The sequence below is a fragment of the Bactrocera dorsalis genome, chromosome 1 (genome assembly GCF_023373825.1).
Source record: "Bactrocera dorsalis isolate Fly_Bdor chromosome 1, ASM2337382v1, whole genome shotgun sequence".
Lineage (NCBI taxonomy): Eukaryota > Metazoa > Arthropoda > Insecta > Diptera > Tephritidae > Bactrocera > Bactrocera dorsalis.
The window spans coordinates 90,792,908-90,809,519 of NC_064303.1; the positions used below are offsets into that span (position 1 = coordinate 90,792,908).

General features: G+C 37.7%; 1 protein-coding gene across 1 annotated transcript in view; it reads left to right on the forward strand.

The window, feature by feature from the left end:
- LOC105226485 (protein O-mannosyl-transferase TMTC2) overlaps nucleotides 1-16,612 on the forward strand; it is a 275,813-nt gene that overhangs the window by 212,091 nt on the left and 47,110 nt on the right. Inside the window, exon 3 of the mRNA XM_049462081.1 lies at nucleotides 15,603-15,689. Coding sequence (XP_049318038.1) covers nucleotides 15,603-15,689 — 87 coding nt within the window. The remainder of the gene's footprint in view (nucleotides 1-15,602; nucleotides 15,690-16,612) is intronic.

Below are 16,612 nucleotides of genomic sequence, written 5' to 3' on the forward strand. Positions count from 1 at the left end.
ATTTAATGTTGCTCATACGACATGGTGTACTATATGAATGCACTACAATTCATGCATAAGTTTAACTGCGTATAACTTTTAAAGCAATATTTGTATGAAAAAAAACTTCTTAAGACCCCTTTAATATAACGGAAAAACGAATATTCGAAAAATTCAAAGTTTTTGGTATATTTTCTTTTAAAATAAAACCTTTAATGCTAAAGATCAAAAGTTCTCATATAAAATACACATATGTATGTATGTATACCAAATTGCAATTCAAAACAAACAGCTAATAGCTACCTTTAAATTAGCGTGAAAAATATCAAAGAACTGCCAAGAAATTTGTCAAATCTAACATCAAAAATAATCCTGTTAATCAGACCAATTCTAGTAGCGAGCATCGCACAATAATTGTTAGCGCTTAATGTCTTCACCTTAAATACAGAAAAAGAAGTGAATAATAAAATGAATAAAAGTCAATCAAATTGAATTATTTATTCAAATTATTACCATAAGTTTAATAAGATAGATTATCTAATGGTCCTCCACTGAGCATGTAAAAACTAGTTGAATAGCATAAAGCATATAATGGATGAAAACTTGAGGCAGTAAATTTAACTTGCGATCCATCTATTCAATGTGTTTAATTTTATTCGTTATTCTTCATATTCTCACCGCTGACCTCAACTATATTTAAGGCGACCCTTCAAGCCTCCGTAATACTTCACTATCTTCCAGTTTTTGCGGTTAGAAAACCGGCTGAAGGTGGTAGGCATGAGAAAGACTGAAACACCTCATGTGTCTCACCTAGAACTCGTCTTAGTTATTTAGGAGCATTGTAACGGGTGATTTTTTTGAGGTTAGGATTTTCATGCATTAGTATTTGACAGATCACGTGGGATTTCAGACATGGTGTCAAAGAGAAAGATGCTCAGTATGCTTTGACATTTCATCATGAATAGACTTACTAACGAGCAACGCTTGCAAATCATTGAATTTTATTACCAAAATCAGTGTTCGGTTCGAAATGTGTTTCGCGCGCGTGTTTTGTTCAGCGATGAGGCTCATTTCTGGTTGAATGGCTACGTAAATAAGCAAAATTGCCGCATTTGGGGTGAAGAGCAACCAGAAGCCGTTCAAGAACTGCCCATGCATCCCGAAAAATGCACTGTTTGGTGTGGTTTGTACGCTGGTGGAATCATTGGACCGTATTTTTTCAAAGATGCTGTTGGACGCAACGTTACGGTGAATGGCGATCGCTATCGTTCGATGCTAACAAACTTTTTGTTGCCAAAAATGGAAGAACTGAACTTGGTTGACATGTGGTTTCAACAAGATGGCGCTACATGCCACACAGCTCGCGATTCTATGGCCATTTTGAGGGAAAACTTCGGACAACAATTCATCTCAAGAAATGGACCCGTAAGTTGGCCACCAAGATCATGCGATTTAACGCCTTTAGACTATTTTTTGTGGGGCTACGTCAAGTCTAAAGTCTACAGAAATAAGCCAGCAACTATTCCAGCTTTGGAAGACAACATTTCCGAAGAAATTCGGGCTATTCCGGCCGAAATGCTCGAAAAAGTTGCCCAAAATTGGACTTTCCGAATGGACCACCTAAGACGCAGCCGCGGTCAACATTTAAATGAAATTATCTTCAAAAAGTAAATGTCATGAACCAATCTAACGTTTCAAATAAAGAACCGATGAGATTTTGCAAATTTTATGCGTTTTTTTTTTTAAAAAAAGTTATCAAGCTCTTAAAAAATCACCCTTTAGTTCTATTTTCAATACATATACTAGTCTTTCTTAAAGTTCATAAAAAGTATTGATGTCCCGTTTGAGTTATACTTTAAAGAAAACGTCCATTTGGCATTACTACGGAGCAGTAAGTCTATGTATGGCATAATAGCCGAACAGTATAGCCAAACCTAACATAATCTCACTTAGTCAGTTCAAGCACACATTTTTCAAGCGCCTTTAGATTCGTTCAAGTAAACTCATACTCGTATGAATTCGATGAACCCAATCTAGGAGTACCTTTTCCACTAAATAAAGTCGTATGTCATCAAAAGCACATTCAATATAGCCTTCTAAAGCTTGACTAGAATCTCGTTTATTGCTAAAGACCAACGAATTCAAATGAAAGCACAAGAAGTAGTCTAATGATATACAATTTCTTGCAAAAAACGAGCCTCCAACACTCAGTTTTTGCACGTGCTGTGTGGCACATATACCCGTCTTGTTTGAACCAGATTTTGCCAAGATCAACTTCTTCCAATTGTGACCATAAAAAGTTGGTTATCATCCTTCTATGCCACTCTCCATTAACAGTAACGGTGTCACCAGCTTCATTTCAAAGGCAGTATGAACCGATGTCTCCACTAGACCAAAACCCACAGCAAACTGTCAATTTACGTGAAAGTAATGGTTGTTCAGGAATAATTTACGAATTTTCTTCTCACTAGGATAAACAGTTTGGTTTATTTAAGTGAGCCTCATCGGAGAAGATGATTTTCTTAAAACAAATCGTTATTTTTGCATGTTGTTCCATGGAAAAACAGCAAATTCAGGACGTTTACGGTGGTTTAATGACTTCAGTTCTTGAGTTAGAACAATTTTATGTAGATCCAAGCCCAATTTCTCTTTCAAAATTCGCCTGGTTGTGGTTTGAGACAATCCCAATCCTTGAAATAGTCTTGGAATTGACGAATCGTGGTCTTCAGTAACACTTGCCAGAACGGCAGCAATACTTCATTACTTCCAGTGGTTCTTGGTCTTATTGACACTTGAACATTATGTGAAGTACTCGTACATGTACTCTCGAAATTTTCAACAAATCGATGAATAGTTGAGGTTCTTGTGTATTATATTTTCCCATGAAGAAATTAAAACATTAGTGGATGAAATGAAAAAAAATACAGACCGAGCACTTAAATATCGTATTATCTATTGGAAACGCCGGTAATGGTAACATAAAACAAATTAAAAATTTTTTTGCAAAATCACCAGCGATTTATGATATTTCTGCTTACAATTAAAAGCGGAAAAACTGATATCCAGTACTGGATCTGTGTATAGGTATGTTTGTATGTTAAACAAAGTTTGCACTTCAAGATAAATGACAGCAATAATCAACAATCAATCAAGTTTGCACAGTTTTTGGAGAGAGAGAGAGAGATATGAGAGATTTTCTTTGATTTGATTTCAACACTTCTTTACTTTGCAAACTACTTAAGTACATATTATATTATGATATTATATTCTAAATGATTGTCTGTGTGTGAGTTGTTGAAGTCAAGACATCGTAAAATGAAGCATATGATTACTTTTATGAGCACACTATCAGAGAACAAGTTTTTCTAAGTAAATTATGATTAGAAATTAAAGGAACAATGAGAAGAAAGATTTTTGATACAAAGGAAATGTAAACCATATAGTTATATACGTATTACTAAAACCAAACTGAACGAAGACTTAGGACATAACTATACCTACTGTACTCCCAGATACCACTCAAATTAAGTCTTGTTTAACAACTTCATCCCAGCTGCCCGATGTCTTTTAAGTTAGAGTATTGGGAGCCTTGGAATATATTCCGCCTCAACCAGCTGAAGGCTGCCCATGCATATAGATAATGTTCCAGCGTCTTATATCCTCCGATCATGTTTTTTATTCCGCCCAACGAATCCATTTTCCAATTTTCTGAAGGTAGGATCTTTAGGGTAGATGCCTTGTCCATTATCAACTCCACTGTCCACTTTCCGAGACCTGAGGTGTTCCTCTAGAGTCCATTGCTTCCAACAATCTTTGCACAGAAAATGCTGATCGATAGAGTTTCCAGCTGTCACCAGCGGGGTTACTCGTTTATCGTTTCAAGTCCTCCTAATGATAATAATCGAGTTCTGTACTAAGAGTGTAATAATTGCCTGCTAGCATAGCCCAACGCTTTGAGACTTAGGTGCCTTAATTGCTTAATAATCCACCAGAAGGGTTATGAACTTGCTGTTTTCACCAGGAGCCGATTTAACAACTTCCTATCTACCAAAAATTCAGCCTGAAAGACTGAATTTAAGTCATATGATTTTAAACTACCTTTTGCGTATGGATTCTTTTTCTTTATTAGCGTAGATCGCTTACCCGGTTACAGCCGAGTTTGCACCAACGCGCCAGTCGTACTTCTTTTTCGAATGGAGATCCCAGGTGTAAACAAGTCCTTCTTCACCTGGTATTTCCAATGGAGTGGAGTCTTCTTTTTCCTTTGATTTTTCCGGCGGGTACTGCGTGAAATACTTTCTGAGCGGAAGGGTTTTCGTCCATTCGGACGACATAATCTACCCAGCGTTGCCACTGTCTCTAAATTAGCTGAAACATGTCAACGTCGTTGTATATATCGTCCAGCTCATTCTTCCATCTACTGTGATAATCGCCGGTTCCAATCTTCCGCAGATCCTTTCTCTCGAAAACAGGAATAATACGAGGGCTGCTACATATATTTCTGGCCTAATAATTAAAATAGGCATATTTATCAACGAAAATGTTTTTTTTGTTTTTTTTTTGGTTGGATTTGGCTCGTCTTAGAAGACCAAACGGTCGATTGCTGTTTTGTTTCGGGCTCATACGCATAGATCGATGATTCGTCACCTGTGACGATCTTATAAACGTCTTTTGAAGCACCGCGATCGTATTTTTTCAGCATTTCTTTACACCAATCCACACGAGCCTTTTTTTGAGCGATTGTCAAATTGGCCGGGATCCAACGAGAACAAACCTTTTTTACGGCCAGGTGTTCATGCAATATCGAATGTATGCTGGTGGGAGAAATGAATAAGCATGCCTCTATCTGAAGGTATGTTACATGACGGTCTTGCATTATCAGTTCACGTACGGCATCGATGTTTTCTGGCACAACGGCTGTTTTTGGACGACCTTCACGGAATTCGTCTTTGCGCGAGCGTCAACCACGATTGAATTCGTTGTACCAGTTTTTCACAGTGCTATAGGATGGTGCTTCATAGCCATACAAAGATTTTAGTTCACCGATGTACTCTTGTCGTGATAATCCACGTCGAAAGTTGTGAAAAATGATCGCACGAAAATGTTCACGAGTTAATTCCATTTTTTGGCCGAGATGAATTTTTTAATTCCCTGTAAATAAAACAATTCACGATTAAATGACAAAACGTTCTGAGTGATGTTATGCTAAAAAATTCCCAATGGAAATGTCAGATTGCACCTGGCAACACTTAGTGTTGCCTAGTCCAGAAATATATATAGCAACCTACGTACGGGGAATAAGGGGAGACGACCATTGTGAGCTTTGGCGTTTGGTTTCCGGGTCTAGAGCACTGTCACCATACACTGTTACAATTTTAGCGTACGTTTCCGCCCAATCTGGTGAAAAATTTTATCTCTTGTTGCTCTTGATTTCGTTTTTCCATTTTCGTGCCGAGCACTACAAACACACGTCCACTCAACTTGACGTAGCAGGCGAACTAAACAAGCTAGAGCGATAGTACATAAGTGTATCAATGGAGAGGGGAGGGATGCCGGAAAAAGAGAAAGGAAATTTCAAGGTCACAGGTCAGTCTCATTACTAAATTGTCAAACCTCGTAAGTGACGTAGAAAGTTTGGTCTTTGTCTGTCGAGAGGACTTTATAAAAAGGGGAGTCTCTTATCCGAGGCTGTTGTTTCTTTATATTGAGGACGTTTTTACATGACGGGTCCCAAACGCAGCACATAATGCAGAAGAGGGATGATTTGCCTTCTCACTTTTTCTCCCCTTCTCAATTTAGCTCGCATTCCAGCGGATGTTCGTTGGATACCCAGAGGATACTTGGTCTAAGACCGGATGTAGTGAGCTGCTTGAGCCATATGTAAAAGAATCGTTTCTGGCAACTTCCAGGTGAATGGCGCTCAGAGAACTTTCCTCACTTGCGTGAACTTCTACACATGACTCCATCCGCCTGCGTATGGATTACTAATGAAGAAGCCCGCTCCAGTTCCTATTTCTTCATCGTTTGAATCGCTGGTGAATAGTAAAGCAATTTTTTAGGTTTCATTCATAGAGCAGGCCGGAATTAGTGCAGCGGCGAAGGTCCTTTTCTTAGTATTAGGTATAGGGAAGCTACAACTTAAATTTATTTCACGATGTTACATGATGAGCTGAGGAAAATCACCTAAGATGATAACATTCACAGTAGACGAGTCTCTTGTTATAGAAACTCTATTTAAAAAGACAGTTTAGTTTGAAACTAGACTCCATCACTTCCACACGCACATTAACAGTCGCGACATTCATACGAAACTGTGAAAATTGCCAACGCTACAGTATACCGTTAATCAGAGCAGCAGTTGTACAAAAATATTTCAAAGGGCTAATGTCCTTTCAACATCCTGTGCGTCAGCGATGACAACAAACGATGAAGATGACGCTGACTGCAACAGTGACAGCGTAGAAATGTTGATTGCGACAATGACTGAGAGCAACAAACACAAAATATCAACAACAACTAAAGAAGAATAATAGCAACAACAAAATTGGAACAATAACAACAACAAAAGTGAAACAATAACAACAACAAAAATTGCAACCAAAGTTAAAACAAAAGCGCAACGACGAAGTCACCAAACAGCAATGCATGAGCCGCAAATCCCGCCATGCAACACAATGGCCGGCAGCAAGTTGCAACAACAGCGGAAGGAGCAAACATTGCAACGCACGCACCAACGGACCTCGACAGTTAGAACTCGACCGGCATTGTTACATTTGACTATTGCATATGACTACTGACGGTTGTCTGTCGGTGGCTGTCGCTTGTTTGTTGTTTGCCTTTGCTGCCGCCGCTGCTGCATCGCGCCGGGACAATGGCACATTGCTGACAATGAACCGCAACTGATGCGAATTAATGCGAACACACACACACATAATTCTACGTGCCACCATATATAGCGGATCATGGCACAGTAGTTGCAACATGGCCGGCTACAACGGAAGTTGTTGTGCCAGCATCATGAGTGAAATCGAAAAACCGAGAGATAACAATTTTCACTACACACACGCACACACATAAATGTTGGTGTGTAAGTGTATTTGTGTATGTATATGTGTGTGGGCAGGCGCTCATTATCGCCACACGGGCAGTTGGACGACGTTCTTCTCGGTGTAGTCGTATGTGAGAGCGGCAACATTGGACAACAACAACAATGGACAACTACTACAAAAACGTATACATACTGACATCCTCATACATATACACAACCATTTATTCACACTCATATGCCTGCGCCTGAGTTACAATGTGAGCTGTGCTCAGCCATTCAGCTGTTGCTGAGTCGACGCTGCACTTGCAACATTCACTGATTTGGTGCGCGCCAACTACACGAGAGTACACATTACCGTTACGCAATTACAGCGTTTGCCGTTGCACTGCATAACCGCAGCATCATCAAGCAAACCATTTATTTGTTTAGTTTTCTCTTTTTTTTTGTCTAATTCACCACTCGACGGCAGACAATGAGTTGGAAATTTGTATTTTAAAGGTTCGTTAAGCACAAGAGACAAGTAGAGGGATTGAGTTACGGGATGAAATAGGGGGAATGGATTTAATTAAATTGTAAAAATTCTATACTAAAATTTAAAATACACACGGAAATCTTTCCTCATATTGGTCCCAAGTAGTAGTCAAGCAGGGGATATAAACCCATTGAAGTTTCTGACCGAAAACTGCCAAGTCAATGAGCTCACCAGAGAGGGCACCCTTCTTCAAATTACATAAGATTGAGAACGAAGTGGGTCCCCGTTGGCTTCCAGCGCTGAACTTATACATCTCGTGTGAGATTTCTAGTAGTTGGCCAACAACTAAATAGCTTCTGTACGACAACAAGATTTTTCTGACCTAGACCAGAACGCAGACTACTCGACTTGCACTCCTGCTCCTTTAGAGTACTCATCAGCAACCTGGTATAAGGAAACTGTGGAACGACATTTCAAGCTTCTTAAGTACAGCTGCAACCGAAACCACTGGTTTTCATAAAGATCGAAAGAACATCCGGTACTATGAGGACTGTAGCGTCGCAGTGGTGGAAAAGTAGACAGCCTACCTCGCAAAGTTGCGATCAAAGATAACACGGAAGGAGTGGGATAGATGCAGAGAGTTGATGGGGGAACTGAGACGCATATGTAGACAAACAAAAAGGAAAGAAGTCGAAATGCGTCAGTATGAAGAGCTTGAAAAGCTGGCCGACAGATGTGGTGCTTCAAAACCTACGAAAAGATGTGACCATTATCGCCGATTTCAAAGCCGCTGTAGGCCCTATGTCTGAGCTTTGTATCCCCAGAAAACTAATACGGCTAGGTAAGTTGACGCTGTGTAACACCAAAAGCTTCGTCAGAATCAGGAATGACCTCTCCGACCCGTTCGATACCAAACGAGGTTTCAGACAAGGAGACTCCTTATCGTGTGATACCTTCAAACTATTGCTGGAGAAAATAATTCGTGCTGCCGAGCTAAATAGGGAAGGTACCATCTTCTATAAGAATGAACAGCTGCTAGCGAAGCGCAGCAAATGATTCTGATATTGAACGAGGACAAGACGAAATATCTCCTGTCATCAAAAACAATACCTCAGAGTAACTCTTGTCAACCGTTTCCCCTTTGGATTGAGTAGACAATTGGCTTCTCCCTTATCATACCCGTCATGCTATATTGCGGAGGCATGACGTCATTTAATAAATCGGCCTTAGTAGTATTCGAGAGAAAATTTTTGCGTAAGATGTATAATCCTTTACGCGTTGGCAACGGCGAGTATCGCAGTCAATGAAACGATGAGCTGTACGAGATATACGACGACCTTGAAATAGTTCAGCGAATCAAGAGACAGCGGCTTCGGTGGCTAGATCATGTTGTTCGGATGGAAGATATCACTCCATCTTTGAAGATTTTGAAGGCAGTACCCGACCGTAGAAGCAAAGGAAGAAGAAGACCTCTACTCTGTTGGAGAGATTAGCTGGAGAAGGACCTGGCTACACTTGGAAACTCCAACAGGAAAAGAACGACTACTGGGCGGTTGTATACTAGGCTGTAACCACGTAAGCGGTGTCTACTCCAAGAAAGAAGATGAAGAAAAAGAAGAAGATGCAGTCAAACTCCTTCTGTTAGACACCTGATTTGTACCCAAAAGATCGAGTGCTAGATCCCCATATGAAGCTCCTTTTTATAACCCGTTCCTCAACAGCAGAATCATGCTTCAATGCCTGCCACACAAATTTACTATGGTGTGCCATCTTACAATCGAAACTTTTAGCTAGGGAGGAGATCGATACTTTTCCTGTAGGTTGGAACTAGATACTTTTCAAGTTTCCTTAAAGCTTCATTATATTGGAGCGCAGCATCAATGACTTCATTATTCATTATACAAAGCTCCCATCACTCAAATGTCATAGTTCGACAGCACGAACAGCGACTCATAGAAAATATAGGTCATAACGTGTTCTAGTCAACATAACGGGTCGCGCGCTCTCGCTTATATGCAATTAGTGCAACAAGGTTTTAGTAACTTGTAATGCAATTCAAATGGCATAAGTAATCTACCATACAACAAATGAAGCAATGTGGAATTATTATACATAAATATATGTATATATAAGCTCCCTCTCTTCTGTAACCCATTGAGTACTGAAAATTTGTCTCTAGGTGGAATTTTTATTTAGCATTTCCACGAACAACCAAAAATTTATTACGTATGTATGTATGTGTGTGTGGTATGTAGACAATAGTGGCATGCTGTCCGCCCAAAATGACAGACAGGACGACATGGGCGGCTGATAAAAATAGTTGAAAGCAAAGCAAATCATTGGCCATGCCACGTACATATATAAGCAGCAGCGGCATGTGTTTGTGCCACACACAACTTTGAGCACACAATTCAAATTTCGAAAGCGAAAACTTACTGCGCTGGCACTCAGCATCTGCACTTCGGAGGCAATAAAACATTTTTGCACACAATTTATTTATTTATTTACATTTACAACTGACACAGCAATGACAGCGTCAGCAGCCCATTGCCATTGCTATGGGGCAGGCAATTTAAAGTAACAACAGCAACAACAACAAATGACAAGTAAATGAATGCACGATATTTTCATTCGCTTGTCGGTCGACGATTGTGGATGGCGAGCCGAAAATTCATGCACAACAAGCAAGCATGAATAGCAATAACAACAAACAACAAAATGCTTTCACAGCAAAAGGGAGAAAAAAACGAACGAATCTTAAAAGGATTTAAATTTTAGTTACAGAGCTTTGGGCTTGTGGTGAAATTCTGTGTCGGTGTGTGTGTACATAAGTGTGTGCGTGTATTTTTGTGAGTGGTTTTTTTTTGGAAAACTTAAGGTGAGTGTGGGATGCGTGCGTAGTGGAGTATAAAGTCATATGAACTCAGCGCATCTTTTGGACATGCTTAGAATGAATGATTTTCTTTTGTTTTTGAAGCGACTGACGACTTTTTGTACCCCAGTAAGAATGAATGTAAAGTTATTCCCATTTTTAGCTGGCTGAACTAGTGTTTTTATGCCTCAAAAAATTCCTTAGTTAGGTTTACTTCCTACAGAAGAATACCGATTAACCTCTTCCAAGAAGAAAAAAGAAAAATGTTTGAATTTCAAAAGAAAAAAATATTAACTTTGGCCAAACTGAAGCATAATATCCTTCAAAGATGCAGTTTTTATAGCAAAAAATGGTATACAAATATCTTTATTCTGACTTTGATCAGACACCTTGAATAGTAGGTTAATGTTATAGTGGTACGATCTCTACAATATATCCACAGATAGTAGCAATGCCTTAGATAATAATCTATGCTAAATTTTGTGGAGATATCTTCAAAGCTAAAAGACTTTCATATACAAGAACTTAATTTTGATCGTTTGGTTTGTATTGCAGCTATATGTTATAGTAGTCCGATCTGAACATTTTCTTCAAATATTGCTTGCTTTTTTCAAAATCAACTACCGTCAAATTTCATTAAGATATCTCGTAAAATAAAATAGTTTCCCATACAAACATATGAGATGGATCGGTCAGTTTGTATGGCAGCTATACGCTATAGGAGTCCGATCTGAACAATTTCTTAAGATATACCAGCGTTTTTTTAGTCAATAAGCCGTACGAAATTTCATCAAGATATCTCGCAAAATAAAAAGGTTTTCCTTACAAGCACTTGAGTCCAATCGGTAAGTTTTTATGACAGCTATATGCTATAGTAGTCCGATACTATTAATTTCTTCGAAGATTGTACCAATGATTTGGTAAATAATTCATGCCAACTTTCTTAAAGACATCTCATTAAATGAAGAAGCTTTTCATACAAGCACTTGATTCCGATCATTCAGTTTGTATGGCAGCTATACGCTATAGGAGTCCAATCTGAACAATTCCTTGAGATATAGTGGCGTTTTGTCGGTCAATAAACCGTACGAAATTTCATCAAGATATCTCGTAAAATAAAAAGGTTTTCTCTGCAAGCACTTGAGTCCAATCGGTAAGTAAATCACTGATTTTAACCCAAATTTATTTGTATTTAGGCTAGTTAAAACCAAACTAAACGCAGAAGGCACAGTTACATGACTAACTAACATGCAAATGAGTTTCTTACAAAGTACAACGTATGTACGCTTTGAACAGGGACAAAAACAATCACTACTGCTAAGAAGAGCATAGTGATGTTCGATTCACCACTTTTCGGCTTTCTAAATTTGACATCCATATTTTCACTAAATTTTCATCATTTAAAAGTAAATGAATATGAGATTAGCTTATAAAAGTGCTATAACCGCTTTCTCTCTGATTTCTACTTTCAAACATTCAATTTATGCCAGTTGCTTATTCGATTCGTCACTGCTCAAAATTATGCCGTATCAAAGGCCTTTCATCATCATACCAAACACGTCCAATATACATAGTGAATACATTCTAATGAGCTTATATGTTGATTGAAATGCTCAAACTAAAGTCAATGCTCATTTTGTATTTAGAATTTTCAGTATTTCTTAGTACTAAAATCAACACATTTTAAATTTATCAACATAAATACATACCTATACGTATATAAATCGATTTTTTACAATTGGAAATCTCTCAAATGCAAATTTTTGCAGATTTATAAAAGCATTCAAAACTTCCAAGATTTTTGCCTACTTTGCTCTCTATTATTGAATTTACTAAAACTATTGAAAGAGAATTTTTAGCTTGTTAATGGTTTTTTCTAAATAAAATGTTTATTTGTGAACTCAATAACTTAATTCGACGAGAAAAAAAATATTTTTAAATAGGAAACCGAAAAGGCATATCTGTTTAAAAAGTTTGACTTTAACAGAAGAAGGAATTATAAGACTATTTCGCCATTATTCCAATGAAGTTACTAAAAAAAAGTTTGAATTTATTGTTGTAATATTGATTTGCAGTTAGATAATATTCGACCTTTTCTTGCATCATTATTGGCCCTTACTTTGACCTGTTCTGGGCTACTGTTTTCTGTAGTAATAAATCTATGAAATTCAATGTTCTAACGGGTGATTTTTTTGAGGTTAGGATTTTCATGCATTAGTATTTGACAGATCACGTGGGATTTCAGACATGGTGTCAAAGAGAAAGATGCTCAGTATGCTTTGACATTTCATCATGAATAGACTTACTAACGAGCAACGCTTGCAAATCATTGAATTTTATTACCAAAATCAGTGTTCGGTTCGAAATGTGTTTATCGACAAATTTTGTTCAGCGATGAGGCTCATTTCTGGTTGAATGGCTACGTAAATAAGCAAAATTGCCGCATTTGGGGTGAAGAGCAACCAGAAGCCGTTCAAGAACTGCCCATGCATCCCGAAAAATGCACTGTTTGGTGTGGTTTGTACGCTGGTGGAATCATTGGACCGTATTTTTTCAAAGATGCTGTTGGACGCAACGTTACGGTGAATGGCGATCGCTATCGTTCGATGCTAACAAACTTTTTGTTGCCAAAAATGGAAGAACTGAACTTGGTTGACATGTGGTTTCAACAAGATGGCGCTACATGCCACACAGCTCGCGATTCTATGGCCATTTTGAGGGAAAACTTCGGACAACAATTCATCTCAAGAAATGGACCCGTAAGTTGGCCACCAAGATCATGCGATTTAACGCCTTTAGACTATTTTTTGTGGGGCTACGTCAAGTCTAAAGTCTACAGAAATAAGCCAGCAACTATTCCAGCTTTGGAAGACAACATTTCCGAAGAAATTCGGGCTATTCCGGCCGAAATGCTCGAAAAAGTTGCCCAAAATTGGACTTTCCGAATGGACCACCTAAGACGCAGCCGCGGTCAACATTTAAATGAAATTATCTTCAAAAAGTAAATGTCATGAACCAATCTAACGTTTCAAATAAAGAACCGATGAGATTTTGCAAATTTTATGCGTTTTTTTTTTTTTAAAGTTATCAAGCTCTTAAAAAATCACCCTTTACTACAGAAAGCACATATGAAGGAAAAATATTTTTTCTCAACTTTTAAAACTCAAAAAGAGACCCTAAAATATTATCCATACATTAATTTTGGAGAGAGTATAGTTTTCGCAATACAATATTATTTCTATACCTGTTTTTAAAACCTAGTCCCTAAAATATAGCTAATCAATGGTTTTGTACAACTGTAGCATATACATATTTAGGCTGAAAGAGGAATAGCATATTAGCAGTGGGGTTGTTGAATATAATAGTTGTACAAAAAAAAAATACTTTGAATACGAGTATAATCTTAAAATTCTAAATTTATTATTCTCGATAACCTCAAAGTAATCTTTTTGGCCCCAATACTTTTATACCAACGTTTTTTCCAATCCTCAAAACAGTTGTTTAAATCAATTTCCGGATAGCCTTCAATGCGAGTAGCGATTTACGTTTAATAGTTTCAATTGACTCAAAATGATTTCCCGGAGCGATCGTTTGAGCATGCTGAATAGCCATAAGTCACACGGAGCTAACTCAAACGAAAATTTTACGAAAAACTCACGAAGACTTAATGCAGTATGCGACGGTGCATTATCGTGATTTAAAAACCAATAGTTGTCCGCCCTTAATTGCGGCATCTTATTACAAATAGTGTCGCGTAAACCAAACATAACACTCAAATGGTACTACTTGTTGACAGTTCGGCCGATCGGAAGGAATCCAGAGTGCACCAAACCTCGTTAATCGAAGAAAACTGTCAAATTAACCTGATTTATGACGCTTTGACGTGTTTTCGGCGGTTTCGACATACCTTTGCCACCATATTCAGCCGACTGATAGTCTTTTTCCGGGTAGTAAGCATAGATCCCATACTCATCGCCAGTAGTAATATACTACGTACGTTTCATGCCAAGCTGGATGTTGAAAAGCATTTTTTCGAAGACGTTCGGTGACTTTGGAACCAATTGTGCTCTCACTTTTCTTAGTCTCAAACGATCCCTAAAAATGGTTTTCACTGATCCTTTCGATATTCCAACGATGCCAGTAAGATCTCTGACTCTTAATGGTCGATTATCAACCACCAATTCCTTTACTTTGTTGTCGTGTTGATTATCAGTTGATGTTGATTACCGTCTTGGACGTGGTTTGTCGTCAACGTGTTCTCAACCCTCTTTGAGAAATTGTTACTCGCTCGCGGCAAACAATTATTACGGAAAGAAATTTCTAACATTCCTAACGTTTCGGCACCAGAAATTTATTCCAAAAATAAAATTTAATGGAACTTCTCTCTTGAAAAATTTCACTCATCATTTAAAACCGCCAAATGCACTTTATGTACTTCAGAAAGACAAGCGTATACTAAACAACAATGATTAATTTGATATGCTATTTGGCACAGATATCACTGACAGTCGTACCAAGATAGAAAAAAAATATTTCGAAGAATGAGTTTCCGCGCGAAATTTAAATTAAAAAGACTTACTATTCTTTCCTCACAATTGTATAACCTCTAAATTTGAATATATTTCAGGATTAACCTGATATTTTTTAGGATTATTTTTTGTCAACATAACCTCTTTCTAGGGTGAAATATGTGTATGCCTATTATTCTATACTAAACTAATTCATTTGATACATAATGCGGATTAATCGGATTTATACACTACTATCAGAATTTTACTTGGCATAGCTTGCTTTTAGGCTAAAAAATTAAAAATATAAATTCTACAGTTAAAGCTCAACTTTTTTATGAAAAAATAATTAACATGTAACATTATTCTTCCATTAGTCGTTCCAACAAACAATCAACATCGATATTTAAAGAAGATGAGTGGTTCATTAAATGCAAATTTTTATTTGAAGCATACTTCAAGGCACTTGAGCACTGTGAACAATGTAGCGAGCACCACCAATATTAATATATTATTGATCGAAGATATTACTATGAATAGCAAATATTTATTTGAACACGAAAAGTCTGTTTTAGATACTCATGCAGTGTTATTAAAAATATTATTTCATTTTTATTGTACTCATTGAAAAAAAACATATAAAACTATATCAATATATATATATTTCTATATATGCATATGTATTACAACTAATAGCACTTTATCACTTCACTCTATTTGCAGTATGGACTATACGAGCTTGGGTTGTTGTACGCTGGCTTTTGTGCTGTATCTGAATACCCTGAATGCCGGATTTGTTTACGATGACAGGTGAGTTGCCAACAAATTTTCATTTTCTGTCCTTAAAACCGATATCAACACTCACATACATACACTTCATGTGAAATATATATTTAATGGTCATAAATAGAATGGCTGTTATCTCTTTGCCGGCATGAAAATTTGTAGCTTAGGACTGTAAACTGCGCAATTCAATGCAAAGCTTTTGCACCGGCCCAACTTTTTATATTTAAATTAATAACTTACTCATAGCAAAATTTGCAAAAACACAAAAAAAAGTGCAAACAAAATAATGATTTACGACCTCCGAGCCACGCCAAAGCACTTTGTTTAAGCTCTCTTCTAACAACTATCACAACTGATTTGCTGCCTTTTGTTGTGCATTGAATTCCTATTTATTAATTCTAAGCGAGTATAAATCTACAACAGCCGAGACAGCAAAAATAAAAGTGACAACCGCACGAGTAAGGTAGCACTAAGTGCGGGTGAAGAAGAATGTATAATATCAATGGGAGGTGCACTGATCGTTATATATATATAACCTATGGAGACCAAGAAACGACCCAGAGATTTATTGTGAAAACATGTCTTTTTACTTAGTAAACAATGCTACGTAAAGATATATGTATACCGAATCCTATAATTTTTGGATCAAATTCGATTCATCCCAGGTACTATATATTACGTATTTCGGTCAAACTTAATGCCATTTTGAACATAATCTCCGTGGACACTGTCGGTAGGTGCATTGCTGCGAAGGGTACTCTGAAGCTCAGGAAAGCTGTTTACATGTAAGGGTCCGAAAAAAAACACGCCGTGATTCTCTCTTCCTTCAAGGTTTGCAACAATGCGTCGCAGAGGCTACTTCTGAAGGCTTTTTCTCAGCTCACATTCCAAAGAGAGAGAGAAGTCGCTAGAGAACAGGCGCCGTAAACTTTTCCACGGATGGGTTG